This window comes from Lycium ferocissimum, chromosome 3 (assembly GCF_029784015.1).
Source record: "Lycium ferocissimum isolate CSIRO_LF1 chromosome 3, AGI_CSIRO_Lferr_CH_V1, whole genome shotgun sequence".
Classification (NCBI taxonomy): Eukaryota; Viridiplantae; Streptophyta; class Magnoliopsida; order Solanales; family Solanaceae; genus Lycium; species Lycium ferocissimum.
The window spans coordinates 67,608,043-67,621,846 of record NC_081344.1 but is presented as its reverse complement, the minus strand read 5'-3'; the positions used below and the strand labels follow the sequence as shown (position 1 = coordinate 67,621,846).

At 33.2% G+C, this 13,804-nt stretch overlaps 3 protein-coding genes across 3 annotated transcripts; 2 read left to right on the top strand and 1 right to left on the bottom strand.

The window, feature by feature from the left end:
• The first annotated feature begins 1,393 nt into the window (after positions 1–1,393).
• On the top strand, positions 1,394–1,849 carry LOC132049020 (leucine-rich repeat extensin-like protein 3). The gene has a single exon (XM_059439695.1). The coding sequence runs from the start codon at positions 1,394–1,396 to the stop codon at positions 1,847–1,849; it is 456 nt and encodes a 151-aa protein (XP_059295678.1).
• A 1,203-nt stretch (positions 1,850–3,052) lies between these two features.
• LOC132051204 (probable aquaporin NIP-type) lies at positions 3,053–4,788 on the bottom strand. Its single transcript, XM_059442458.1, has 4 exons — positions 4,688–4,788; positions 3,943–4,141; positions 3,766–3,827; positions 3,053–3,251 (listed from the first exon to the last, which is right to left on the bottom strand). The coding sequence occupies exons 1-4, from the start codon at positions 4,786–4,788 to the stop codon at positions 3,053–3,055; spliced, it is 561 nt and encodes a 186-aa protein (XP_059298441.1).
• A 6,011-nt stretch (positions 4,789–10,799) lies between these two features.
• Positions 10,800–11,658, top strand: LOC132051203 (uncharacterized). The gene has a single exon (XM_059442457.1). It carries the CDS (start codon positions 10,888–10,890, stop codon positions 11,377–11,379), a length of 492 nt encoding a protein of 163 aa, XP_059298440.1. The 5' UTR covers positions 10,800–10,887; the 3' UTR covers positions 11,380–11,658.
• The last annotated feature ends 2,146 nt before the right edge of the window (positions 11,659–13,804 follow it).

The window sequence follows — 13,804 nt, the reverse complement described above, 5'->3', positions numbered from 1 at the left end:
ATGTAGTAAAAAGTTTCTTCTAATCATGGTGCTTAATTATTGTTGCTCCCCAAACGCACACGCAAGTATACGCGGTCGCATGTGCGTAATATGGCATGTTTCAGGATATCGATTCACGAGCGATTTAAATTCTACTGTTAAGCTAATTCAAATTCGAATGAAACTATTCAAGAAAGTGAAAAACAAGATGTTTGGTGTACTTAAACTAAAACTGAAAAGTAAACAATTTGTGATGGGTGTTTTTGTATTTAAATATCTTGACAAAGATTGTAAGTTACGGATGAGAGAAAGATCTGGGTCATGGCTTTCGACAATCATTTGATCTTCGGACAATTCCACCTATTTTATTTCCTAGGTTACTATTTGACGGGTTAATTATACTTTATGATATTCTCTCGAACTACTCACAAAGCCTGTAGATGTTACTATAACGCCTATATCTCTATGGTCATCAGAGGTAACAAGAACGCATTTATTTCTCCGTATTCAACTAAGTAGGGCTAAAGGGTATATCTCTATCCTCAGTAGCGAAACAATTAAATCGAACAAACTCTATTTATTCTTATTACGTACGTGAATTCCCTTTCTCAAGTCCAATTCGCGCACCACAGATAGTGTCTAACTATTGGCCAGATAATCAAATAATTAAGATCAAGAATAAATAAGCAACCCAAATATGAAAAATCCATAGATAATAATTGTCATCAAACCAACTTTCAAGTCTTTCGCCACAACCCTAAAATTAAGAAGTTTAGCTACTCATGATTCGATCATAGACAAAAAAAAAAAGAATTCATGAATAATCTAGGGTTGAAAAAGATGAAAAAAATAAAATAAACCTAGAGAGAGAAATAGAACGGTGGCTTACAAGTCTTTAAATAATCCGAGCACACCGTTTTTTCGGCTAATAAAACGTCTATATATAGTCTAGGGTAAAAACAAAAAATAAGTAAACCTAATCCTAGTCGAACGGGAAAACTGCGGTAACCCCCGCTTTCCCCCGCGATGCGGATGAATCGCGCAATGTTGCCGAGGCCTCCGCTTTCCTTCGCGATGCGGAAGGATGGCCTGATGGTAATGCCCGGCTGGTCTTGTCTTGCCTTTCTTCACGCGATGCGGATAGACGAGACCTTGATTCCGATTATTTTTCCTTTTAGTTCATCACTTGTGGTCTTCAACTCGTCACCTCGTCTAATCGTTATATGCTCCAAAATCACTCACTTTAAGCACAGTTTTCCATTGTTTGTCATCATCGTACCTATACACATGAAATATAACGACATAAGTTCAAATACGACGATTGCCTCATGAATTAAGCGATAAAAGTCATAAGAATAGGATGTAAAATGACACAAAACATGATATTTGTGCCAAATATCACCATCTGGTTCTCATGGTACTTATGGTTTGTGCTAAAGCCACTGATATTACATCTGATCAAGACAATAATATTGATGAGCCTGTAATGCCTGATCCTAGCATAAAGTGTGGAGAATGTCCGTGCGGGAAACCATGCAGCCAACAACTAACTCCTCCTCCTACTCCTCCAAAGCCCATTAATACAAATTGTCCACCAGTTATTCAACAGAATATGCCTGCGCCACAACCACCATCACCAAGGTTCATCTATTCCACGGCCCCGCCGGTTATTCAACAGAATAATCCCTCGCTTCGGTCACCACCACCGCCAAGGTTCACCTATTTCACAGCACCACCAGGAAACTTGTACTCAACTGATCCATTTAATTTGCAAAGTTACTCCGGTGCAGTAACTAGCTGTAATTCCCTTCTGCCTCTGGTTGGTTGTGGGATCCTAGAGTTGCTAGTCTTTGTCTATGTAATTGGCTAGGATTGATGTAGTATTACTTTTAGAGTTTTCTTGAGGCTGATTAAAGTCCCCTTGTTTTACTTTTTCTTCGTTGCCTTCCAGTACTGGATTATTTATTCTGTTCTTCTGTAACAATTTTTCTTGCCAGATTGTCATCAAGATTAAATTTTAGCTGAAAAACATTTCCTTCTTTAAGTGGTTTTTTTTTTTTTTTTAATAATGTAGTATCATATCACGTCAATCTGCACATACTTTAACTAGGCACTATTGGTACCGGATAACACTTCCCATAAGACAAATGAGTAGAAATCATTTTGTTCCTACGACCTTAATCTCCCAAATAATTTTCATATCCAGGCCTTATTGACCACTAAATCACACTCTTATTGGATGCATGTAGTATTTATATTTCGGTACTAGAAAACATAAAGGTTTATCCATTTCTTCACTAGAGCATGGTTCAGTGCCTATTTATTTTTACCAGATGTGCCTTAAAATTAAGACATATTCCGTACTATAGATTAAGCTTCCTTAATTTCATGAAATTCAGGCATTCTCTGAATTAACTATTTCAGTGAATGAGTCAGACTACCATTGCTTTCTTCATCCCATATTCTGGAGTTCATATGATTGCCTATGGGTTCAATATTTAAGAATCTTAAATATTGATTCAAAATTTTAAAATTATTGATTCATATTTATCATTTGTTGCAATTTTAATGGATTTTTACTTACGAATTTAAGCTGAGTATTAGAAGTTCTAGTTTCAGATGAACCTCGTACCTGGAGGTTACATCCACCCCTGTTCTTTGAATAAAGAAAATGACACGTCAGTTAAGTGTTCATTTAATTACTCAAAAAGGCATAATAAATAGGGGAAAACATAAAGATTGTGACATGTCGGCTGTAGTTCAAATTACACCATATTAATGGAAGAACTTATCACCGCATGTCAAGTCGAAGCAAAAACTGATCGTGCAGAAATTAAAGCTGCTGGCTGAATGGTACGAGAAAAAACTCTCTGTTAGATCAGCGTTCTATCATCCATTGGTCAGAGCAAGGAATCAGGCTAGACAAGAACAGTAAATTTAAAATTTGTTAATTAAAATATGTACAATGCTGAAATTCATGCTACACGTTGAATCAAGTAAGAGATTTCAAAAAATGACATATATATTCACTTTCTAATCTAAAAGCTTGTTTAATTTGAATTATTTAACACTCTTAACTTCGAATAAGGGGCCCACTTTTGACTAGTTGAAGAAGGGTTTTGTCTGTAAATCTAATTAAGTTGTATACAAATGCTCCTGCTACAGTACCAATGACTGGCCCAACTATATACACCCAAAGGCCTTTATAGACGTGCTTCACAATCGCTGGACCAATCCTCCTTGCTGGGTTCATCGATGCTCCTGAAATTGGCCTGCATTCAATTAACTTGAAAGGTAAAAATTAATACTCTCCATTTCCAAATCTAGTAGTATTACTTTTCACTAAGTACTGGAGTATCAATTAAGCAAAGCGTTTACAGTGAGATACTCCCTCCAATTCAAAATAAATGTTGACTTAGCTTTTAACAATCCTTAAGAAAATACTAAAATCCTAAAAAAAAATAAAAAAAAAAAAAATTATTTTGACTAAATTACCCTTATTTAAAATTTGCATATAACTATTAACTTAACTCATTGAGATCTGGTCACTTACCACTTCATAGGGCGCAAATCTAAAAAAACAAAGTTAATTAAATCCCGTTATGTAAGTGGATAATTTTTTTGGTAAAAATAAAAAGTCTAGTGAACACTTATTATGAACCGAAGGAGTAACAGATTTAAAAATTGCTCTTTTAATTAAAGATATAATATGTTTATGTTAAAAAATACGCAAAAACTTTAAAAGACACATAATATGATTACTGGAGTAACATTTAGCATACATACCCGGCAACAAAGACGTTCAAGGCTATTGTCATTCCAACTGCCAATCCACCAAGTTGTCCAACCTGCTTTTCATATGCAAAACAAATTAATTAACCAATGCATTTAAGATTATATAATTGTGCTAACTGCTGCAGAATTTCTCTGCTCATTGTAAAATGTAAGAAATTAATAGAGTACCGCTCTATCATCTGTACAAACTCCGCAAACAACGAACATTAAGAGGAAGGAAATGATGATTTTCATAGCCAAAGATTGCCCATTAGATCCAACTGGAATTGTACCGAAATAAGATTTTGAATTGACGTCCAACAATAGTGCTAATGTACCGCTTGCTAGAATCGACCCCGTTAGCTGGGCTATTATGTATAAAGGTGCATGTATCATATCATATGTCAATTTCATGTACATTTTGCTAAAACAAAAAGTTTAAGTAATTTTTTTTCTATCACAAGGGACCCGCAACTGCTACCCTTTGAGTGTGCATAAGGTAAACCCCGCTCCAATCAAAAGTTTAAGTAATATCCACCATCAATGTAATTTTTTTTTTTTCCATTATCAAGTTATATTTATTTGTTGTAGCAGGTAACATGTTTTATTTTTAAGATTCCAAACCTACATTTTAAGAAGGCTTACCTATAAAATTTCTTTGAATGATTTGATATATAAAAATTATTTACATTAATGGTGTATAAAACTTACACTCAAAACAAGAATGAGGCCAAATTATATTTTGACAACTCCTCAATAAATTAAAATCTATACACTTCCATTTAGACGCTTAAATTTTAGCTATCATCTATTGGGTACCTTAAGTCGTCAATTATGTGTCTATTGGTCTCTTCATACTAGCAAGTTTTCCTCCTAAGATAACTGTGTAAATAATAAAAAGTTGAAGCTTAAAAACTACTATTGAATACGTACTAGTTTCCATGAAAACCGACGAAAAATGGTGAAAGTGGTAGTGACTGCTGGATTAAAATGACCCCCTGATACGGGTCCCACGGAGTAAATCATCATCACCATCACTGAAGTGTACGTGGGCCAGTTGGTTCGGATTTTTAAAGCCAAACCAAACCAAATTGTCGGTTTTTAAATCTATACACCAAACTAAACCAACAAAAGTCGGGTTTTTCAACCTCGGGTTTTCTCGATTTTTTCGGGTTGCTCGGATTTTTCGGGTTTTTTCTGGTAAAGTCTTCATACAAATATATAACTTGTACTTCAAATATTTCTTTAGTCCTAGTAAGATACGACTATCTAATTAAGATATTTATTAAGAAAATAACACAAAACGTGATGAGAGATGACATTGTGCTAAAATATTCAACGAAAAAAATTAATGAAATTGCATAAAATAATTTTTTCATAGTCTAAAAGTACTAAGTCATGCTACAATAAATACAACTAATTTATAAGGCATGTAGAAAATGATCATAATCTTATGGGTCGTTTGGTTCAAAAATAAATTACGCTGGGATAAGTTTGCTGGGATTAATTACGTTGGGATAAGTTATCTTGGGATTAGTTATTACCGGGAGTTATTTTTTATTGGTATTGTTTGGTATGTTGGACTTAAAAGTATTATACATTGGATAATTTCTAAAAAGAAGAGGTTTCTTCCTTACCCCGGGTAACATATCACGGGATAACTTATTCCAACCATGACGGTATAAGTTATCCCAAAGACTATTTTTACTCCTGGGATAACTTATCCCATGATTACTAACTAAAGAGGGATAAGAAATTGTTAAATTCTTATCCCGGGACTATTTATGTTTATCCTTCATACCAAACGACCCCTTAAAGTACTAAGTCATGCTAAAATAAGTACGGCTAATAAGTATTAATTACATGACTAGATACTAAAGAAAAAAAATTAAGTTATGTATTTTCACTTTCTAAACTAATATAAAACTAAAGAATAGATATCAAAATTATTGTCATTCCAGTGTTAGATATGAATTTCTTTCATTCCAGTGTTAGATATGAATTTCTTCTGTTAGCATTAGTATTGATTTTATTTTTGTTGAGTTTTATTTGAGTTACTAATATCATTGAGCGATAAAACTTATTAAACCATTTAAAATTCTAATTCCAAGCTTGAAATAATATGTTAAAAGACAAAAAACTATGAAAAAGTTAAAGAAACATTTATAAATTACATTATAAATAAATATTTCTATGTATAAAATATGTTTGAAATTTTATAAATGTAATGTCGGGTTGGTTTGATTCGGTTTGACTTTTTTTTAAAACCAAACCAAACCAATAGTGTTCGGGTTTTCTTTTTAAAACCAAAAACCAAGTCAAACCAAACCACTAGTCGGGTTTTTTTCTCGGTTTGATTCGGATTATCGGTTTGGTGCGGTTTGTCGGTTTGCTTTGTACACCCCTACTTTTTATTATGAAAATAAAATTTGAATCGAAAATACCTTTTAGCTAAAATGGGAAGAAACTTCATTATAGTAATATGTTGGAATTAGAACCTTTTATAAGTAACACACTATGTTGGAATTGTCCATTTCAAGTTTGTCCATTGTCCCTATATACCCTACCATCCTTAATTCCCAGCACCTAATTGACTCAAATTTACCATTATTTTCACCCATACACAACAACATATCAGATCGGTCATTCAAATTCCAACTCATTATGTTGAGTTAGTTTACTTTAAAACATTTCGAATTTCAGTATGTTGTGATGAAATCCCATGTCTATAGAAAATTTCAAACTCAAACATAGGGTGATGAAATATAGTTGTAAAAACTTCGAATGCTAACACGCGTTGCTAGAATCTTTTTCGTATTTTATATAGGGGTATGTTTATTCAAAGATTTGTTTCTCATTAAAGATTAGCTAAATATTGATTAGTTTTTTGAGATGATGACTAATTTTATTTGCCCATTTCTCGAGTAGTCTGTGTAATCGAAATTGACTCATAAAAAGATTATCAACACATAGAAAAATACATATTTTAAATTTACTTGCTTAGATATAGTCATGATAAATAAAATAAAAAAGGTTTTTGCTTGTTGAAACACATAATAAAGAACATGTAAATATATAAAATATAATTTTAAGTTGGACGAGTTCGAAATATTCAAATTTTGTCCAAATTAACACATCCAACCAGAATTTAGGCAGGTTATGACTTATGAGTTATGACTCAATCCCTTATTAATTTATCGTTTTAATCTATTCATATTAGTCAAATCCACCCATTTGACAGCCTTAGCTCGGATATACTACAGTCTGCAGGTTTTGTTCCGTAATCCAATACATCCAGAGTTAAATTTAAATCAATTATGCCGTGAAAATGTTTAATTATAAAAGATCAGATCATTAAATGCATGTCTATACTTTCTTACATTATTATATCATCCACATAGGGTTGACAATGACCATATATGATGATTCACAGGTTCATGTTGGTTCACCTAAAAGCTATTACATATTTTTATTTAACTATCTGCTATTAGGAATTCACTTTCTAATATAGATTTACGCATTGTAGGACTCATTTAAGACAAAAGACTCTTTAAAAAAAAAAAAAAAATCATTCTGAGGGATCGAACTCAAGATTTAAAACTAATGAATATCTTTTTTTTTAACCATTTCATATCTAAAATCCAAGAATCCAAAGGCTATGAGAATCACTAAGTAGGAACTTCAGATTCATTAATTATGATTTAACATTTGCCTAATGGCCTTGCTGTTGTTTATATAAATATGTTGTATTATAAGATTATCAATCAATCAGATGATTTGACTAAATCGTCAAAACGTGGCAAAGCGACGACGACGGCTCGAAGGAGACCTCTTCGATCCTTTAACAGAAGGAGTGCTTTGTCTTTTAAGTAGGGAACTTTTCTTTCCACCACCTATGAGGGACAAATGCTTATTTCATAAACGAGAGGGATAACTCATTTTGCCTCCACTTCTTTTCCCTCCATTTCCATTCAACCTATCAATTAGACCCAACACCAAGTACCTCTTATAGTATCAACTTTAGGTCCTTTGTTTTTCATTAATAATTGTCGACCAGTCTATTGCTGGCTGCATCTAGAGTTGCCTTCTACTGTTTATTTTTGTATTTTTCTTTTATTTAGGGTAGTTTCCGCCAATTCTTTATAATTATACTATTTTCAAGATTAAGGATCTACCCTCTGTTCAAGGGAATCAAAAACCTAGATGCTAAAATGAGATTAAGCAAAATGGTTAAGTCGTGTCTTACATCGACCTTCAGATGCATCGATCTGTAGGTGTAATAATATTGGTAGTTGATAGTATTAAAGGGAATGGGAAAAATCCAAAATCACATTGAAGGAAGTCATTCCTAGAGAACTATTCACCCGTTGCAAAATTAGTGTTACTTTAGCTCTTTTCGTGCCCATTAAGAAAAACAATATTACAAAGTATGATTTGATGTTCGGGCTAAAATACATATATTTATCCATTGTTTGCCTCACATTTTAATACTTTTAATCTTCTTTTGAGTATTAATTATTGTGGTTTGTGCTTAATATTATATTTTACTATGTAGGAATAAAGCGGTGTAAAGATGAAGAGATTTGGAGCAAAATTGAATAAAATGCGGGAGAAAAAAGAAAAGAAGTGGAACGGAGTGTTACACATTCACGTTGACGGCTTGTAATTGGACAATTGTGTGGTAATGATTAGAGGTGAAGGTTTCTAACGGAATACCTAGCACCAAAATATTTGTCTACGTGGAAAGTTTTAGGAATGACAACGTGCACTATGAGTTTGTTTACGTGGAACCAAGTGAAGAAAAAAAAGCAATTAAATTGAAGATGCAGCAAAGTGGCCGAGAAAGGAGAAGCACTGGAAATTCCTCTTGCGGCGCCGCCCAGGGCGGTGCGCCCGGCTTATTTTCGGCTGTTTTCCTTCTCCGATTTGGATTTGATTTTCTAAAGTCCAAGCCTTTTAGTACTCTATAAATATATATTCTACACGATTTTTACATAAATTGGGATAGCTTGAAACCCTTAGTTCAGAACTTTGGACCTAGAGAGAGTTTGGAGCTGCCGTGGAAGCCGTAGTTACAGGGTTTTACCTTCACTTCTCTGTATACTTATTTTGACATCTTTATTCGGATGATTTGTTGTTTTTCCTCCATGTCTATGTGGAGCTAAACTCTTTAGTTCTAGGGTTTTGATGCTAGCATGAAAGTTGACGTTTGATTATCATTTATATCTATTGATTTTTCATCTTTGGGTTATTTATTTATTCTTGGTCTTAATTGTTTGATTATTTGACAAAATAGTTGAACACTATCTGTGGTGCATCAATTGGACTTGAGAAAGGGAATTCACGTATGTAATAAGAATAAATATAGTTTGTTCGATATTATCGTTTTGCTACTGAGGAAAGAGATATACCCTTTAGCCCTACTTAGTTGAATACGGAGAAATAAATGCGTTCTTGTTACCTCTGGCGACCATAGAGATATAGGTGTTATAGTAGCATCTACAGGCTTGTCAGTAGTTCGAGAGAATATCATAAAGTTACAATTAACCCGTCAACTAGTAACCTATAGGTAGAACGATTTGAAGACTCAACTGGATTGTTAGTGGTCATAGCCCTAGATCTATTTCTTCTCCAATAAAAATCCGTTCTTTCTTGGTTGAAGTTCATTATCTATTTTATTTTATTTTTAGTTAGTTAACAATTATATCTTGAGATTTTACTTCTTGTTTAGATAATTAGCATTAGTTTAATTTAGTTGACAGTTAACCATAAGTCCTTGTGGGTACGATATCTAGAATTAAAAATTCTATATTACTTGTACGACCGCGTATACTTGCGTGTGCGTTTGGGAGCAACATGGTTTACTAAGTTAACCTTCTTTATTAGATGTTTTTTGAGTATCGAGCAATATTAAAGAAGACTAATTATTTAATGTTAAGGGCATAGTTGAAACACCTGCCAACTTTGATCTTGAATTCCTAAAGTGACACTTAGTTTGGAATAAGTATTTTAGAATAAGTATTTTAAGCCAAGGCGACACTTATTTTGAAACGGATAGAACGTATACAATATGGTGAAATCCAATCTGATCTAGTAAAAGTTAAGGCAAAATAGAAGAAAAAGATCTACATAAGGGATACCAATATTAGTTAGAATATCTTATTTGTATGCTTACTTTATGTCCAATGTTCGTTAGGAATCTTTAGTCTCTCAGAGAGACTTATATGCAATAGAAAATATATAGAATTTATGGTGCTAGAGAAACCACCTTTTCATAATATTAAAAATGGAATAAATTGAATGTAGCATATATAGCCTGACTCATCTTTGCTTGAGACTTGGAAAGCTCTCCAAAAACATACAAAAGCTTTAGGCATGTCATAATACGGCCCTCAAATTTGGCCTCAACTGGCAAGTGTGTCTCCTAATTTTGGGTGTGCACAAGTAGACATCTCAACTTGTCTCCGCTTTATCAGTTGAACACTCTAACTTATAAAAATGATGATCTAGACACCTTCAAAATTTATATATCACGCCAGCATTTATGTTTAGTTATTCAATTTTATACAAGTTGAGGTACTTACTTGTGCATAACTTGCGAGTTGAGGTCAAATTTGATGGTCTGTTTATGGATTATGCCTAAACTTTATATGTGTCGAATTTATACACACGATAGTTATTCTTGGATTCAATAGAGCGAGAATCCAATGCTTAGGAATGGGCCGGGGTGACTCTTTTAAGAAATTAATATTAAGTAATAGTTGACTCTTCACACTTACCCCATCTTAACTTTCATTAAAAAATCTGGTCAATAAAATAATCAAAAACTATTGGCTTCTCCCTTCCTCCCCTCTGTTTAAACAGAGCATAACTAAAAAGAGGAAAGAAAATAAATAAGAGTGGGTCGGTCGTGGGCAGTGTGGTGGTATTTGAATATATTTTTAATCTTTAGAAACTTTAACTATATATACACACACTTCATTTTTGTCCAAAAGCAACTTTTGTTTTATCTAAGAAACTACAAAATACTTGCTCCTCAAATCACCTAAACCCCAAAGACCTTATCTCCTCTTTGATCTCCAAATCTTCTTTATTCCCATATATATAATCTTACAAAGTTTGAGACTAGGAAAAATGCAAAATCCCAAAACTACAATAGATCTTCCCAAAATCAAGCTAATCAAAAAGAAATCAGATGAAAAGTCATATGAAGAGAAAGAGTCACATCCACAAAATGATCAATTTTTGCCTAGAAAATCACTCTCTTCAATGAAAAAGTCCAATAATATTGAAGTCTATTATGGGAATGCACCATTGGCTGTTCCATTTAAGTGGGAAACTCAACCAGGAACACCAAAAGTTAAGTTTCTTGAAACCCCACTTCCTCCTCTAACACCTCCACCATCATATCTTGAGAAAAAGAAGCAAAATGCCATAAAAAAGCAAACAAAGGGAAAATTCTTACAAAGGCTATTTTTCCTTCCTAAACTAAATATGAGAAAATGTCAGCTACAACCATCTCCTACTAGTTCTTCGTCATCGTCGTTGTCCTCGTCGTCATTTTCATCACCACCTAGGTGTTGGTCATATTCTGTTCCTGCATCTCCATGTAGAGTCAAAATCTAGTATCTAGAATAAGTGAATTCAGAATGTACGTGTCTTATTGTATTGTTAGAACTCAATTGAATTATGAGTTTAGTTGAACGTACAAAATTCACCTAGATCCAAGACCAAGATTGTCATGATTTGACTCGAGGTTTGGAGGATGGTATGTTATCAAGCAATGACCAAGATTACTTGCATGAAAACATGTGTTTGTATCATTTTTGGGATTAGAATATATGTGTAACTTTCGCAAAATTGTATGATTAAGAAGTTGATTATGCAATTTGGTCGGTGATTGCATTTAATTAGCTGTGTTGATTGTATCAAAAGAGCAGAAATAGACAATTTGTCGTTGTTTCAAAATGTTGGTTCGGAAAAAGTGTTAAAGCAAAAAACTTAGTGCTGAAGTGAAAAAAATTTAAATAGTTTGATAGGGTTAAGAAAAGTTACAATATAAGTGTAAGTTACTCCCTCCGCCCCAACATATTTGTCACGTTTTGCTTTTTGAGAATCAATTTGACTAATTTTCGGAGCTAAATTAGGTTAGATTAATTCAAACTTTTAAAATTACAATTTAAATATTAAAGACTATACGAAAAATACTATAAATTGCAACTCTTTTCACATTAATATGGTGAAAAATACATCTTAAAATATTGATCAAAGTTTATATCATTGACCCTTGAGAAATGAAACACGACAAGTATGTTGGAACGGAGGGAGTAATAGGTTTTTGCATGTTATTAGTACTTATTACTCTTCATGTTACCATATCAAGATTGATATTGTCGTATTGAGTGTTACTTATTGTAGTAGATCAACTGAATTCGATACTAGTAAAAAGAGATTATGTTGTGCATAGAACATAAATTCAAAAGGTGAAAATATATCTTTGCTACTCGTTGTAAGTGTTCGATTTTAAATTTGAGGCAACCAATAAGAGCTTTGGGACTTCATGGCTTTAAGGGAGGTTTAGCCTAGCCCTAAGCCTTTTCCGAATAGAATGCTTCTTTAATAGAGCTTCAAGCAAGAAGGAGGAAGGCTCTCTTTTCGCCAATGGATCACTTAGACGGAAAATGCTTCGCGCTATCTTACATACGATGATTTAAATCACCAAAAAGGAATTTCAGTAATGTCGTACGGTCAAAAGACAATGTCATTAAAGGGCATAATATAGGACTGCTCACCTGCGTGATGACATTGAAGATTCCCGTGAGAGGGTGAATGTAATTCAGCTCGAACAAAATGAGAGGGAGAATTTCATTCGGCTCGTTTCTAGTTTGATTTTAGAAGCAAATAGTTTTCAGATTCTACACACGATTCAATAAGTATGGCGGTCATGTGAAATACAACGAACCAAATTCCTCATGTGCCAACGAACCAAATTCCTCATGTGCTTTTTCCCTATAATAATTCAGCATCCTTTATGTAAAGTTTAATTTACTTTCTATGAATTCCGTCTCTGGTTAGACGAAAGCATCTTCGAAAGGTTTGACTTCTATTTCTTTTGTGACTGAGAATAGATATAAATCTCTATTTAGATATATAATGACTTCTCAATTAATTAATAGGTCATAATAATCAAACCCCTAAGTTCCGTTTTACTTCTTTTGGTGACCTAAATCCTTGATGAGACGAATCGTCGAACTTTTAAGCATTTTGTCTTGAGTTTGGATACAATTAATTAATGATACGTGATATTACTAAAAACTTATAGCTAGTCTGGTGACAGTGAGGGAAGTTTTTCATACAATAAATGTGAGTTCGATATTTTATACTCTTTTTTACGTATGGATTGTTCATCTTCACTTGTTGATGTAGGTTGACTAACCGAAACATGTCAAATTATTTTGTGTTCATTGGTATATTTCTTTTTTATTGTTTGATTTATCGTCTTTTGAAATATACTTGATTAATTTCTGCGCGACACATGATTATTTCAATCCTAACACCATTCTCGTTCTCCTTTTCTCTTCTCCTCTCCTTTAAAAAAAAGGGACTGAGAATTGGGATCAGAATATAGATGGTGCATCTGATGTTGACTTAAATGAAGCATGTGTAAAGAAGAAATATATAGACGAGAAACGGAGAAAGCAGTGAGATTTTTCGGATTCTTCTATATTGTTTTTAAATAGGCATTTAAAAACAACCTATTTCTGTCTGTCAGTCACTGCCTAACTTGCTGTGTTTCATAAATTCTCATCACATGAAACAACATGCCCCAATGTGCACTCTATTATTGTCACGTCTCAAGTTTTCATGGTTCTCCGTTGCATGTTCTTTAATTAGAATTGATCAACAAAATTGAGTGAGTCAAATTCATAACTAAATCAATAGATTTGAAGTATTACATAACACTCATAGTTAACTACTTTATGAAAATGAGTGCGGATCTAGTATCAAATATCAATACTCATGCTATTTTTGAAAAAAATAAGAGTGTGAA